General features: G+C 37.3%; 1 protein-coding gene across 2 annotated transcripts; it reads right to left on the bottom strand.

Moving 5' to 3' along the window:
* Nucleotides 1–3544: 3544 nt before the first annotated feature.
* On the bottom strand, nucleotides 3545–16771 carry LOC110042501 (protein sel-1 homolog 1-like). Of its 2 annotated transcripts, none has more exons than XM_089291007.1 (23): nucleotides 16501–16771; nucleotides 16319–16386; nucleotides 14895–15750; nucleotides 14301–14342; nucleotides 13351–13420; nucleotides 12953–13031; nucleotides 12605–12691; nucleotides 12287–12400; nucleotides 11764–11845; nucleotides 11005–11075; nucleotides 10405–10485; nucleotides 9950–10006; nucleotides 9755–9823; nucleotides 9374–9451; nucleotides 9240–9302; nucleotides 9017–9104; nucleotides 8044–8109; nucleotides 7634–7716; nucleotides 6559–6724; nucleotides 5718–5792; nucleotides 5040–5212; nucleotides 4499–4621; nucleotides 3545–3952 (listed from the first exon to the last, which is right to left on the bottom strand). In XM_089291007.1, exons 1-23 carry the CDS (start codon nucleotides 16580–16582, stop codon nucleotides 3830–3832), a joined length of 2796 nt encoding a protein of 931 aa, XP_089147133.1. In that variant the 5' UTR covers nucleotides 16583–16771; the 3' UTR covers nucleotides 3545–3829. The 2 variants fall into 2 exon arrangements, with proteins under 2 accessions (XP_089147133.1, XP_089147134.1); XM_089291008.1 differs by having other exon boundaries at nucleotides 13351–13417.
* Nucleotides 16772–16801: the final 30 nt, after the last annotated feature.

Here is a 16801-nt window from a genome sequence, read left to right as displayed (position 1 = left end):
CCAGTTTGGCTTTGACTTCATACCCAAACACCATATTATAGAAACTGATGGTGACCTTATCTGAAATGAGATGTTTCTAGTGTCAACTTGTGCTTGCGTCCAAAAGCAACACAGTGCAATCCAAAAGCGTCCCTCAAATGTAAGCATTCTTTTCAACATGCCTTTCTTTGTTTTGTCGACTTTTTACGAAAAGGTTTGGTTCTGATCCACTTTCAAGGTGCCATTTAACTTAGAGTAAGCTAGGCATTTGTCAACAGTTCAGCAGTAATGAGCAGTTTCAGACTCATTCACTTGTCAGCAAGTGCTCGTGCACCAAAATCGACAAATTTAAAAAATCTGCAAATACTGTGATTAACTTATCTGAAAATGAAGCTGTACCCTTCACAGCTCCTCACGAAGAGGCCGGCTAGGATGGAATAACAACGTCGGAAAACACTTGCTAACTGGTGACTGGCTCCAAAGCTGAACATAATCAGCTCTTTGAAAGACTGCAATTTTGTTGAAATTGTTATCTTGCGAATAAAAACAAGAAAAATGTTGATAACTTAGGTGTCAGAAGGTAATAAATTAGTTGTCATATGCGTACAATGAACCTAATTCATGATTACTATATGAGCCCAAAACTAATTGTTTGAGTACAGTCTTAGAGCTTCGAACATAAATCTTGGCATCTTTGTTCGTTTCTTCGCAACTAAAGTTTGCCGGGCCTCCTAACCATTCTCTTCTATTACTCGGTGTTATGTAAATAGACCTGATATTACGATGTTGCAAGAAGACATAACAATTTGATCACTCGCTGCCAGAAATAGTGGAATTGTAAATGGAATGAGAAGTACTTATCTGAAAAGAGATGTTTCCAATAGTCGACTAATATACGCCAGATTCCAAGAGCTACGCACTGCAATCCAAGATGGCGGTACCTTCTTTTTAAAGGATGTCTAACCTGGGAAAAAAAGAAGAAACATCAATAAACTATCAAATTATTTTTTATCATGAAACTCAGCCGCATTTTCAGTTATGATGTGCCGATGTTCAGAAACTAATAGAAACAAGTTGCAGTGACTTTCTCTTATTTCTAAAGCAACAGCTCAAGTGAAAGCTGAGGGATTTTGTCTTTCGACTTAAATTGAGCAAAACTTTGTAAGAAGAATGTACCCATTAGAATTAACGGTAGAATTTTACAGCTTGTAATATAAACCATAGATGTTTTTGAATTTTGTCCTGTAAATCAACTTTCAAAGTGTCATTGAATTCATTGAATTTAGTGTAAGCTGTTCATTCATTCAAGGTTAGCAGTAATGCAATCAACGATTTTGTAAATTGGAAGTTTATCAACAAGCTAGACTCGAGCACTAATATCGACAAAAACGACAAATCTGTGAAATTCTGTGATAAACTTATCTGAAAAATGAAGTTGTTTCCATTACGAAGGCCGGCTAGGATGGCCTAACAACGTTGACCACATTTGCACTGAACACCTCTCGAAAATAATGCAATTTCTTTGGACATATCTCTTGATTTCTTGCCATAGGAACTGAGAACAAGAAAAACGTCAATAATTATGATAGCCTTGAAGTATGTTTGTCGGTGGGTAAGAAGTCAGGTAGTCATACCGAAACTGATTTATCATAGGCACCTTTCGTTTCTTAACAAAGCGCAAACTTGAGGTGAGGCAATTTCGCTTCCCTGGCTAAATTTCAAAGGTCATTCATCGCAGACACTATTCAGTCTTTGCTTTTTATAAAGTTTGGTCCGCAAAATAAATGAATTTGTTGCAACAGTTTCTAAACAACAACTTTCTTTAAGCCTGAAGAATAACCATCGTAATAGCTATGGAAGTTTATGGCGTCATTTTAAAACTTTAAAAATATATTGGACATAAATTAGGGAGCTGGCAAGGGAGAATATATACACCGTAGCGCTCCGAACCGGGAACGGAAGGGTTACAAAATTACGAGCGAAAAGGCATAACTTGCAGTTGAAACAAGCTCAACATTGAATATTCGTAAGAAACGCTTTAACTGGACAGAATCTTTTTGGATTGCTTACGAGCGAGAAAGGTTATTTATTATTAAATCAGTATTTCATCAACTTACCTATTGAACAGCGCTTTCATTATGGCGTCTCTTGGGCGTCACTGATGAACACCGCGGCTGAAACCTTCACAACCGCAGTGATTATCAGCTAAACCATTAAACGGGCAAAAATTAAAACGACGGCTAAACTGCAGTAAATCAGTGACGAATAAACAGTTAAGAGAAGAGAGATATAACTAGAAACCATGGATTTACCTGAAGTGACTCGATCGATGAAAGATACAGGTTCACCTTGTTACCCCACATGTATTGTCCCTTGAGACGTCGTTAAATAGGCAATTAAAATTCACATCAACTGTGAGAAAGTCTTCGCTCACACCGAATTGTTTTACGATTGTTGGCAATTGGGAGAAGAGATTGTGATAACAAATTCTTGGTTACCATAGCTTCCTGACTTGTGATGAATGTTGACGGCTTTTTAAATGGAACATTTCTTTGGATTTCGACTGACGGGTAATTTTAAGTCAGAAAATAGATGTAGAAAATGTATGAATGGCTAATTCCTGTAAAACAATTTCCGCAGACGTCGATACGTTCTCTTTAATTTGTTATCCAGGAATTATTTACGCGCATTAATTCACGCCGCATATGAAAGTATGCGGTGTTTTGGCGAGTACTGTGCGAGTCAAAATTCAAATCAACCTCGATCCCTGGCTCTCTCTTCTTTACTTCCCGTGTCGTTGAGGCGAGAGCGAGAGGCAAAGGAGAGAGAGCATTGGATCGAGGTTGAATACAACTAACGAGTAAAAGTACGCAGCAGGCCGATAAATTTGTGAAATCATGCCTTTTAACTGTTTGTCATTCTCACTCTGCGGGCCATTTCAACAAAGCAAATTTGTAAAGAGAAGACAGCTTACTGGTGCCCAGGCTACCCTCTACAGCTTTTTAAACATTGAAAAGGGCATAAATAGCGCGAACACTTCTTGGAAAAGTAAAACAATTCCAGGGCGCAATCAGTTGCCTAAAAACTTCAGGTTAAGTCCACTTAAGGAGACCCAGCTTTAACCGACACTTGTTCCCCCACTGAAAGTTGGATTATAAAAGGAAAAACTGCAATTTGGACCCTGAGAAGTTTTTGTTACAGCAATTTAACTGCTTTTTTAACCTATTTCAGCCTTGATTAACTTTCGGTTATTGACGATAGGCACGTAAAGCGTGCACGAGCTTTTATCATGGAGAGTGTGGAGAGTGGAACGGTCTGACTTAGAACCATCCGACCCTGTACAGTCAGATTTTTCCAAAAAAAAAAAGAGAGTCAGATCGTTTCACTTAAAAATTCACGGATGAAGAAAATCGATAGCCTAAGGGTATATGCTGATTTCACTGAAAACATGACCGACTAGTGCTCACATAATCGATGATCTTTTACTGTGATGGTGATAAATTAATAGAAAATTACATTAATATGGCGTATTTTCTAACACAGCCACAAGAAACAAATGACGACATTTTATAAAGAACTTAGTTTGTTTTTATTATTATATTTAAAACCAAGAAATTGCCACTGCTATAGACCCTTTTCATAAATGGCTGCCAATTTAAAATTCTGTTGTATGCATTTAAATTAGTCTCACTAAACTCGTTTGGGAGTAAAAATTCTTTTGAATTATCAACACAAGAACGAGGTTAGTCAGGCTAATTTTAATACTTACAAAAGAATTTGTAATTGGTAGCCATTTATGAAAAGGGTCTATACTGGATAAGATTGCTGTACAAAATCTACAAAAAAAGATCTATTGTCTCCTCCGAAGCAATAGAAGAATTCCCAGCAAGAGAGCGAGTCCAGTCATTACATAAATATCCCAATCGTCACCAACAAAATTGGTGAATTTGGACAAGTTTAGTGATCCATAATTCTGCAAAACAATAAAAACAACTATTATTAGAAAATAGCCCGGGGAAAGCGTGGGATGTGATTGGCTGAAAGCCAACACCAATTAAAAAACAAAGCGTTATTGGGTAAATTTTTTAAGAGTGGTATTACGCTACAAAAAGACGTGTTTCTACCTTTTAGGGGTGAACCATTTCACTTTTGAGGGGGGCTGGGGTGGGTAATTTGATAGAAGTATGAATTTTTTTTTAACCCTTTCATGCAGAAGAAATTTGTTTTTTCTCGGGATATGTGTATTTATGATATTCTTTCTGTGTGTAACATGCTTTTTTCTGGCCAACTAAATGTGTGAGAATTTTTTCTTAGCAGTGGTTGTGTGCATAAATGTTTTTTTTTTTTCGGTATAAGTATCCTTGCAGGATGTTTTTTTTTCCAAAATCACCCCCTCCCCCCTCCCCACCCCCCGCAACCTCAAAAGTCAAATGGTCCACCCTTCCAGGTTAGAAAAATTCAAACAAGTTCAATCAGCCTCAGGTTTCGTGACATCAATGAATGCAGAATGTTTAAGTACCTCTTGAATCCACTCCCACGTGAAAAAGATACCAAGTTTGAACAGAGCCAGGGAGACAGGGGCCTGGGCATCAGCATTTGTTTGGGCTGCCATATCGTAGAACCGTTTAGCAAGATGAATGTCCTGACAAAACAAAAACAAAGAAAGTATGAGTACAATGTAGCAGACAATTGGAAGTTTTTTGTGTGGAAAACATGAGGTCTTTACAAGCTGTACTTTAGCCATTTTTTTTGTTAAGTGAAACTCTGGTGCCGAGTTGTTCAAAGTCCAATTAAGCTAACCCAGGATTAGCAAAGAATTTTAATTTCAGTTTTGTAACTTCTCGGTGACGTTTTCTGTTCAGATTGTTTGTCACTCAGTTTTGAGTTTAAATAATCTTAAACTACACAAAACATAAGCAGTGAAAAACATTTTCATACAAGAAAAATTAATACTACATTAACTTTTAATCCTGGGTTAGCATTAACCGGCTTTCAAACAAATCAGCCTTGGGGTCAAATAAGTCAGCTATAGCCTTATAAGGCAAACGAGAGACTGTTACCTGTCTCATGCCCAGTCCTCTCTCATGCATGTAGCCCAGATTGAACATAGCTTGTGCACTGTGCTGTTCTTCAGAAGCTCGCCTGTAGTGGAATGCTGCTGTTTCATAATCAACCTCTGTTCCATACCCATAGTAATGGTAATCACCAACTTTAACTCTTGCTGCTGTGTTTCCTTGGAATGAAAGAAATAAAATATTTTTTTAGGATAAAAACTAACTTGTTAGCTTCAAGACCAGACTAGCAAAAACTTCATTTTGTATGCAGTGTTGGTGGCACCTTGTGTCAGAGGTATCTTCAAATATGACGCACTTCTCTATGAATATTTGTGGTCTGCACACACAAATACCAACAGAACTTGAGTCTGACTGTATTCATGCCAATTCTTACACCCAGTCAAACCTTTTTACTCCACTTTGGACTTAAATAAGGAGAGTTTTGTTGAACTAAAATATAATTATGTACACTTTCATTACATGTACCCACATTGAGACCAAATGAACCTGATATGAAACTGAAGTGTGTCAAACAGGTAAAATTACTATACCCACATTTGGCCATAAAGCTGGCCATATCAGGTGATGCGATATAGCTAGATATAAGGCTTCTGATTGGCTAACAGCAAGTCTGGACATTCCATAATCTATCATATTGCTCGATAACAAGAGAATGTGACAAACCTTGTGATGCAGCTCTTGTCCAGTACAGCAGGGCACGGGGAAATGTCTCATTCTCCAATATCACAGAGGTCAGACCTGCAACATTGGTCAAAGCAGACATTAAAGTTTATTCAAAACATTGGACTTACATTATTTTCCAAAACATAATTTCCAGTTCTTTTTGAACTACTCCACTTATTTCTACTGACTGTGATAAAATTGCCAGCGTTAAAATCAAAATACTAACAGTACAACTAGAATACTGGTTTATGATGCTAGTAGAGAGAGGTTCAATGTAGATGTAAGTGTCTACATCTACAGCTATACAATGTACATCTACATAGGGGCGCCCAACAAAGGAAGACACCCACCACTGCAAGACATTGAAAGTAAAAAGAGGGGGGGGGGGGGGAGAAGATAAAAGACCTAAAAATAATTAATACAAGTGACAATTAATACAGCCTAAGCTTTTCAAGTGACTCTGGGAGGCACAATGGCCTCAAGGTTAGATCGCTCAACTTTGGATCAAGCCTTTTATGTTCAAGCCCTGGCCAGGGACATTAAGTTGTGTCCTCAGGCAAGCCATTTCCTCTCTCCACCCAGGTGTATAAATGGGTACTGGCAAATTTAGTGCTGGGAGGTACATGTAACACTGTGATGCACTAGTATCCCATTCGGGGAAGGGGGGAGGGTGAGGAAGAGAACTACTCTTAATGACTTCATGCTACATGGAAACCAAAGATAAGCACCGGCCTGATAGGCCACTTGGCTTATATGCAGCCTTCAACTTTTTACTTCTCGAAAGACAGGCCACTGCTAATATGTCTAATATGTTGTTATGGGTAGAGAGAAACAAATTTACCATGATCAAGAATAAAAGCTACATTGCTTTGTGCAACTTCATAGCCCAGTTCAGCCAGCATTGCATATTTCAGCAGAGCAGTGTCTATGTTTCCAGCACGGTATGCTTCATGGGCCTCCATCAACATCTGAGCTATCCGTCCACGTTCAGCAACATTCTTGAAAAGCTGGTTTGAAAAAAAGAAATTTGTGGTCAAAAAAACTGGTACTCAATAAAAAAAATTACTTTAAATAAAAAAATATCTTATTTTACGATAACTGCAGAAATTCTTGTACACTCATTGACTAATTTTTACCGTCAATAAGCGGACAGACATGTCAATTTATAATTTATGCAATGTGTCAAATAGCCAGAGCGGGCAATTTGACAATTTGTTATCATAAAAAACAAATTGATGTCAGTTTTTAATGCGTCTGTCCTGTTATTGACAATGAATTTCGTCATAACATTGTCAAAGTAGTCTGTGGATCCACTCAGCTATTGCCTTGTGGATCCACAGCTACTTTGACAATGTTATGACGAAATTCATGATCAATAACAGGAGAGATGCATGAAAAACTGACCTCAATTTGTTAAATTGACCACTCCCTCAATGGGGTTTCTCGGGGCCAATAGAAGGACATAACATGATTTTAAAAAAAACCAAGCTGGCAGGAGGCAGACAAGTTGGCTAGGACTACCAAAGGGAAAGAACAACATCAGCCATGGTCAGAGTAAGCCATGGGTCTTGTAGTTCAGTTAAAACAGTCTTTGTACACTTGTTCATCTCAACGACATGCCCTGATATCGCACTTTCTTAAATTTTCAGCAGCTTCACTAACATAACTAAAATAAATTTTAAGAATTGTAGATTTGAACTGAAAGCTTCAAAGTACTAGTACTAGAGGAGTATTTGGGCACAATGACAACTGTAATAAATGCATTGAACTCAATCTCAGGATGGCATTACAATGGAGATGACCTGTCCAAATGTTTACATGTACTTTGATCTCCAATTCTTGCCATACTTTCTGCTATTACATGAACATACATTATAATTCAAAACAAAGCCTAACAAGAAAATTATCCAACATACATCTGTAGCCATGTTACAAGATCTCAAGACTCCAGTCCCTGATGCGTGCATGACGGCCAGATTGTAAAATGCCAGCACATGACCTAAAACAATAATGACACAATAAAGCTACACTGAATTTATACAAAATTAATTGAAATATACATTCTCCTTATTGATTGTTTAGTATTTCTTTCACGTTAGTTTCCAGAATGTTGCAGTACATCAAAACACTAGTCCTTAGTCACTATTTTTTTCCTGTTGTCATTCATCTGTTTTGCAATTTAATTTTTCTCAAGCATCTTGCAGTCTGGAATACTGAATCCTGAAATTTTTCGGACATTTACAAACAACTGTTGTTGTTGTTGTTTTTTTTTAAAACTTGAATTAATTTGTGTGTTGTACAATCTATGATGCCATTTATTATGTACCAGTCTGTGATGCTAAATTGAAGAACTTGATGGCCATCTTGTAGTCACGTCTAACACCAAGACCATCTGTAACAACAAGAAAATAAAAATTCAAATCTGAAATGTACATTCATCACTTTACCATGTGCAAATCGCAATTAGCCAATAAGAAGCCATGTCTACTTTCCTGATATGCTGCGATATCAAGTCTATCAAGTCACTGACTTGATAGGGCAACAAAATCCTGACCACTTGGCTGAATTTGGGTGTGGTAAATACCTATCACACCTTTGTGGTACACTTCAGAGGCATAAATATCAGGCTCATTTGGTTGGCCATGGGTATTTTGGCTTGACTGCTTCTCACCAAAATACGAGCCATGACTTGACTAAACTCCCCTGATATGATGCCAAAGCATAGGGAAAAGGTACAATCAGGGCTGGTATAAGTAGCACACCAGAACCTCACAAGGGGTTCGTAATTGGAAGCCCATTAACATCTTTTCAACATATCAGTTTGCAAAGTACTATAGTTGGGAAAAGGCAATGTTGGCAAATACAACTTCCCCCAAAATTTTCATTTTCACAGCAATTTACTTTTTGAAATCTGACCTTACCCTGTAAATTTCTAACAAAAACTCACGAAATTTTTTTTAAGTATCTAAGTGAGATTCTCCAGCAAACAAAGCAACAATGAAACAGAAGAATTAACTACCTGAAATAAAATATGCCTACACAATGAAATGCACCAGATATTATAAGGATTTTAATGCTGTAAATAGTTCCTTAATCTTAACTGTTAGGTGTCCCCAGTTAGTAGAGGGTTTCACCCTCAGCTGTTTTACCTTAGACACATTAACAAATTGATTGATTGATTGATTGATTGATTGATTGATTGATTGATTGATTGATTGATTGATAACACACTCACAATCATAGTAATCTGCATCACAATGATCTAAGCTATATTTACACAAGATTAGACATGAACTCACGGTAATACAAGGTTCCCATCTGAAGGTGTCCATCTACCCAACCTTGTTCAGCAGCCATCTTGAAGTACTGGAAGGCTTTCTCATAATTCTACGGGTTTCAAAAGCAAGACACTGTCAGAAAAATAAATTTGGATCAAATCTCAGAAGAAAGACATCTGTTAACTCAGATCACAACTACGTGTAAATGCAAAACAAAAGAATGCTAATATTTAAGGTTTCTTGCCTTCTCAACTCCTTTGCCGAACATGTACATCAAGCCAAGGCCACTTTGACCAATCGCATTTCCCTGCAGGCACAAGTAAAACAAGAATCAAATATCTGCTTCACTGATGTTAAAGAATATCACTCTTAACTTACAGCATCTGCAGCTTTCTTGAACCACTCGAATGCTGTCTTGTTGTCCTGTTTTACTGCAGTACTCCCCTCTGAATACATCTGTTGAAGAAGCAGAAGTGATTTGTCAGAATTAGTGATTTGTCAAGCCCAGTGACTCATACAACCAGTACATAATATTGCTACATCTAGTTAATCTGATGGGGTGTCCTTGTACAACACTAGCAGTACACAGTCCTCTCACATGTAGACAACTTCTTGCTACAGCATTATTTGCGTACTTCAGCTCCTGTTAGTGTCAACACAATGATAGGAAACAAGAATTCAGCTGGTCAAAATGATTACCGGCTTTGAGCAATAGGGATTGTACAAATACATGAAATGTTACAGAGCACTTTAACATACCTTTCCTAGGTAAGCCATGGCATTTGAATTTCCTGCATCAGCAGCTTGCTGGAGGTATCTGAATGCTCGCTGAAAATGAATAGCATGTATCATAATCACACCAACGTAAAAATAATATTTAGCACTGTCAATTCAGCATAACTGACAAAATTACAAACAAACCAAAACAGAAATAAAAATACATAGATAGCTTACTGCATGGTCCATGTCAACTCCACGTCCTCCTTGGTAATGTAACTGACCAAGGCCAACCTACAAAGAATTTGTTTCTGTTGCATGAGTGATTTCACATAACATAACACAGGTACTTCAATCAGTTATTAATTACTCATTAATATGGGTACTAATAAAAGATAACTTAATCCATGAATTTTCCTAAATGAAATTTGTACAAGCAACATACATGTACAATTATCAATTAATTTAAGTACACGTAGTTGGTTCAGCTTACAAAAATGTGCACCTATAAATGTACAACCCTGAGTCAACCAGAAGGATCAAGTCTCCCTAGCTAAGTACTTGTCTAATTTTTCTCCCAGTATTACCTCCACAATGTCTGGATTGAACCTCACATAGAGCAGGCCATAGCAAATTCTTTCGGTTCACGGAAAAATGGATTTAACATTACTTGTTACTTATGCCATACACACCTGGGCTTGGACATCTCCCTTATCAGCAAGGAACTGATAATACTGAATAAGATCTTCATCTAATACAGCACTACTGCCTCCCTAAGGACATTGAGTGAGATATATTTACACATGAAAGATTTCACAACAGGTGAATACACACTGGTGTGATAAATTTCTCTACGACAAAAACTACAGCCCCGAATGATTTGAGTTAATCAGTGCTACATGTAAGATAACATGACAACAGTGTTTCAATGCCACAGTCTCGTTCTTCACCGTCATTGTTTTTAATAGCTGTTTGTGAAATCAGGCTGCTTTAAGGTAATGAAAGTAAGTGCAGAGTTCTTCATGCATGTATGTGCAAAGCTGTAGCAGCTAAAAACAATTCAGTCAGTTGTGACATGACACTTCTGACAGTCTGTAGAACTGAGGGGTAATGATAGTATACAAATTATTAGCTCACCAGGCAAAAAAGGGAGAAAGAATTCTTCTCTGTGAACAAGCAGCATAATGTCAATGAAAGCATACTTCAAATTTTCCATTTGCTGCGCATATCAATTAAAATGAGAAGCTTAAAGCTTTTACACACATGTAAGCAGCCAAACAGTGCAGACAAACCTGTTCTTCCTCATCTATCAATCGTATTCTTTGAGAAGCAGCTCCACCAGTCAGGGACACATCTTCTGCAACTACAAAGACCAAAAGAAAAAAAAAGCAACAACAACAGTGTCCACCTTGCAATCTTAGTACTACATGTTGTTCATCTTTATGTAGTACATGCATGTCACACTATTTTCACATTTTGATTGGTTCTTGCTTATGATCTATTGGAGGACAGACACACTGATGATGTCAGTAGCATGCGTTTTTGTTTCTTTAATGCAAAACAAGTAGATTCCGTGTTGCCATGCTTCTGTTCAGTAATAGATCACAGAGGACATCAAAATGTGATAAAAACATCAGTGACAGATTCACCTTATCACATTTTTGATATCATCTGTGATCTATTACTGAGCAGATGCACCACAACATGGATATCTCTTTGTTAAACTGTGATCATCCTGGTATAGGTACAGTAGTCCCAAACATGACTGTTGTCCGCTTTGACAACTTGAGTAGAAGTAATCTTCAGAGTCAAGCAAAAAGGTATCTGACAGCCAATGGTGTTACAGGTCTCCAGTCCAGACTAATTATTGGTCAGTTTTGCTGTGCAGTTATCAGTGGTTAGGACTTGAATGATGCCTGTTATAATGGTGAATTTGGTGGCAATGCAATTTGGTTAACATCAGGACAGTAGAGTGTACCTTCTAGTTGTTGGCAAATGGAGATTGATTTCTCCCTGAGCTCCATAGCATTACTTTCCTGTCTATAACATACCTTTGTTGGACACTCTGCGATAATAGGTCAGTGCTGACTCACAGTTAGAAGCTACTCCTATTCCTGCATAGTAGCGATAACCCTGGTCAAACAATGCAAAGAGAAAAAGAGTTGGTTTTTTGGTACCACTTACGGACCTGACAAGGGGGCCATGCTGCCAAAGTTTATCCTGGTTTCTATTAATAGCATTTGGTGACTAGAAGTAATTTTACTCCCCCCTGGATGGGATGATAGTCCATCACAAGGTTACCCCTTATGTTAAATTTGTCAGTACTCATTTATACTCCCAGGTGGAGAGAGGCAGAGTGAGAGTTAAGAGCCCTTCCAAACAACAGACCACAGTGACCCTGGCTAGGGCTTGCACCTGGACTGCTTGATCCATGTTACAACATTCTGATCATGAGGCCACCATTCCTCCCACCAATGAAACCAGAAAGAAAAATATATAGACTGCTCAATACTTGTAACATAGACAAATATATAATTCATATTGCTTTTAAAACATTTTAGGGGCACTTCTTACCAAAGCCATTAGTGCCTTAATGTCGCCTCCTAAGGCAGCAAACATGTAATAAACCAGAGCTTTAGCCTGACTGGAATTCACACCAATACCAGTTGCATACAGGAATCCCAGAGTCTAAAATAAATGATAGAAGTTATTAAATATGTCATCATTCTGTATAAACTATGAAGCAAAATTTAATTATTACTGTAGTTATACAATGTGCAAATGTAACATATTTGACTTATAATAATCATGGAAAGAAAAACTTCAAACATACTGTAAGCAATAACATAATTATAACAAATTTAAGGCTGGGATGTTGTAAATAGTTATTACCTGCTGACCCACTGAGGAACCTTTGCTAGCAAGTTCATTCAAAATTTCCACAGCTTTGGAAATGTTACGAGGAAGATGATCACCAAACTGTCCAGGAAAATAAAACAGAAAAAAAGTCTTTATTTCCAAAATGTGCAGAATCTGGCAACTAAATCCAGAGCTGTAAGATGAATTCAGAATGGGGTAAAGACACAGAATATGTATGTTCAACGCTGACTGCTATCAAATTTAAACAGTCTATCTTCAATGGCCAATAACCAACAAAAACAACCAACAAAGTACAAAATGTACTCCTAAATGTCCAATGCCCTGCACTAAGAAACAAACAAGGCACTGTTAGAAACTTACCAAATACGATAAAGCTACAAGTTCTTGAGCTTTAGTGTAGTTATGTGTAAAGGCAGCTTCTTCCAGTAAACTGTATGCTCTGGGAACAATAATTTCTTGTGTGAGCAAAGAATAGTAAAAGCCACACACATGAATGTACAAGTAGTAGCCAAGAGCTTGATAGTTTGGATTCTGGGGCAGTGGGGTAATAAACTCTTCTCCCTATATTTTCTCTGTTCTAAATGAACCTGTAATTTACTGAAACCTCTATTAAGTTGACACTTACAAGGTCCCATGAATGTCTGCTTAATACATTAGGTTTCACTGTACAAACTGTACATGAAGTCAACATGATAAATTTACATCATAATTTCTAGGCAGTGTTTACAAACAAAGAAACATAAACATTTATTACATACTTCTTATAATTAGGCTTTGTTTGATTCAGCAGAACTGCGGCATCTTGATAAAGCAATTGGCCAACTTCTTCTAAACAAGCACACCAGAAAAGATTAAAATTGTTTAAACACCACTACCAAGGTTGTCATCGAGTTTTGAGTCACCTGTTACCTTGATATTAACACCCATAACCAAGTTGTTACTGCACTTTGTGGGTGAATTGCATCAACAACAGGCAAGTCCACCATCCCATGAAATCAAGAGCCCATTTAGCTACTCCACCATAACAGATGTTAAGTGGACTTAATGTTTATGGCACTTAATGACAGCAGTGAAACCAATGGAATCCCGTCTTACGATCACCTTGTTAACGACAACCCCTCTTGATAGTGATCACTTTTTCTATCTGAACCATGGCTCATTATCATATAAATGCAACAACCAATAACACAAATGTAGCGTCATTTCAGTCACTGGCTCAACGATGGCTGGATTAACTGAGTTGTACCTACTAATGATGTGAAATTACTCCAGAAGTCACTTTGTTTTTTGGTTGCAAATGAACCTTACTCTGCCACTTTATATACCAGTTTGATTTCTTTTAGGTCAAATTACAATAATGTTTATGTTGTCTGCCGATTTGCTCTTTAGCTCATGACGATTTCAACCTTAGTTAATTAGTGTCAAAGGGAAGAGTAACTTATTACACCAACAAGCATGAGCAAATTTGCAAAAATTTAAAGTAAAATATAAAGATCTGATTATCAAGGGGGTTGGAGTTAAGGTTAGGATCAGGAGGCCTTACATGGGATCTGGGCAGGGTAGGGTAGGGTCAACAACTGAGGGAGTGGGTGTAATAGACAATGCACATTATTTTAAATGTGAGAAAAACCCCTTTACATTGTACAGTACATTATATGTGTAAAAATTATACCGTAACTTGGTACAAATTAGGTGTACAAAAACTAACCTTTCAGATCTTCATTTTCTTTCTTAATTTCTTCATTTTCTTCTGATAAATGAAACATTAAAATTTAGAAAATAGCCCGAAGAAAATACGTGCACTGATTAATTAAAAATCATTTTTCTATAACTTGATAGGAACACAGAACTAGTACGAGCTGATGACTCAATGATGGCACGAATAAAGAAAATTTACATTTTTATGATCAATGAAAGTAAACAAGTTTTATTTTTTTGCATGGCAGAATTTTTTAAAAGAAATAAAGAACATGTTCAATGTGCTTCTGTCGAGCTTTAGTATAAATCTACTAGTGTTCTACCACAAATGCAGTTCTCTGATTGGCTATGTCACACACTATCTATCACAGAATAGATAGTGAGTAGCGTAGCAGTGTACCCTTGTTATCAAAATGAAGGCCACTTCTTGGCATTTTCAAAGTGTCTGTGAGGAGGATTTAGATAAAGTTTTGAACAACCAGTAGATTTATACTAAAACAATTAGATTATTCACTCTCAATTTCTATGTGCGATAGTTGACTCGGGCTGAGGCATAGAATTTGTTTGTACACAGGCTAGTTGTTATGCGACATACACCATTCACCTTTAAGTTGCTTGATCTCTTCTTGTAACTCCTCTTGTTCTTTGATTTTACGATCATCTTCTTCATCGATGAAATCTTCTGATTCATCCAAAGGCTTTTCTGTCATTTGCCATGAGTCAATGCTATCTGTCTCTTCTTCGCTATAATCTTTTCCAGTAGCAAAGTCATCAGAAACCTCTGACCCTTCTAAAGGTTCATCATCATCCAGGTCTTCATCCATGTCCTCGTCATATGGTTCATCATCATCATCACCATAATAATCGTCATCAGCCCATTCATCCATTTCCTCATGCTCAGTTGTTTTTTTCTTAACCCGCCCTTTCTTTAATTTTGTTTTCTTTTTCTTACTTTGCTGTGATTTCATTTTCATTTCCACTTCATTGTCTTCTAAATGCTGAGAAGCTTCAGAACCAGACCCATCATCTTTAGTTTCTTGATTAGTTGAGTCCTCAGACTGATAGTTCTTGCCCTGTGTTTCTGTTTTCTGCTCACTAGTCTCACTCAAACCCAATTGTTCAACAGATTTAATATTTTCTTCTTTTAAGTGTTCATCACTTGAGTGCACATGTAAATTTTCCTGACTATTTTCATCCTTAGTTTTCTCAGGAGAATCACTTTGAGTAACATCATTTACATTTTCTCCACTAGTTGTCTCCTGTCCATTTTTGGTATGAACCTTGTTTTGATTAGCTTCGTGACTGTCTTGTTTAGCAGCATATTTCTCTGACTGTGTTTCAAGATTTTGAACCTCTTTTTTTAGTTCTTCAGTCCATAAGTTTGAATTATCAGTTTGTTCACTTAAAGTTCCTTGATCGGTTGGTTCATTAACTTGAACTACCTCTTTAACCTTAGTCTCCTAAAAGACAAGAACCAACTCATCAATACCAGTTGGTTAGCAACATAAATTCAATCAAACCTAAAACTTCCTACATGTATTAGTCCACTAGCATTACTTTCTTCTCCTGACAATCATCAAGAAAAAAGACCTTTCTAACTCAGTGGCAAAAAGTTGGCCTAAACTCCAATTTTTGCACACCATGGTTTTGTTTGCGCCTTCGTGTTTTTTGTACTGTGCTAAATGTTTCTAGCAGATCAGAACACGCACAGAATGCAAACTGTATCATATAAAGTCGTTCTCATCATCATCATCATCATCATCGCTGTCATTGTTGTTGTCATCATGATCATTATCATCATTGTCATCATCATCATCATCAACAACATTAACACAACTATCAAAGTGCATACATGCAGATATAGAGCAGAGACATCTAGACTGCTCATGGCAACATTCTTTTAACAACTTTCACATTTTTCTTCCATCATGGTCTTCAGATCAGCATGTTTCACAATGCAACACAAGCTAAAACTAAGCGCATACTATTCTAGTAGATTTCGAAAGCGCAGAACATAGTTTTGTTTACCTCATTTGGTGGGATGGGTATACTGTTCTCTGGATTATTATCGATGCCTTTTTCAGGAAATTCGTCACCTACAAGAATCAGATGAATTTTCTTTTGTAATTAAAGGAGAGAGCTTAATCTATTTAACATCACCAAACATTGAAATGTGGATGTTTTGACGTACGCTTAAGCTTTATACTCACCAAAGCCTTTCTCTGTCAAAATTACAACGCTATAAAATGCCAGGGTAGTCCAAAATGCACTTCGTGAATGTATAACACGCATAATGGCTTTTTCTGCCAGTTAAAAGCAATAAATACAATCCAAAGTACAGTAAAAATTAGCCAGGCATATTTCAACCTGCAGACGCCGCAAAATTCTAGCTAACTACGTGTGTTTTAGTCATTTCGTTGCTGCATACAAGAACAGTGAACCAGACGATGCCACGTAAGGACGCCACTGCGCATGTCCTTGAAGCAGCGGTGGAAATCACGTGCTGTTCAG

Source organism: Orbicella faveolata, unplaced genomic scaffold (genome assembly GCF_042242905.1).
Source record: "Orbicella faveolata isolate gen_17 unplaced genomic scaffold, um_ofav_v1 contig_24, whole genome shotgun sequence".
NCBI lineage: Eukaryota > Metazoa > Cnidaria > Anthozoa > Scleractinia > Merulinidae > Orbicella > Orbicella faveolata.
The sequence above is the reverse complement of the archived record's forward strand: the minus strand, read 5'-3'. Positions and strand labels throughout refer to the sequence as shown.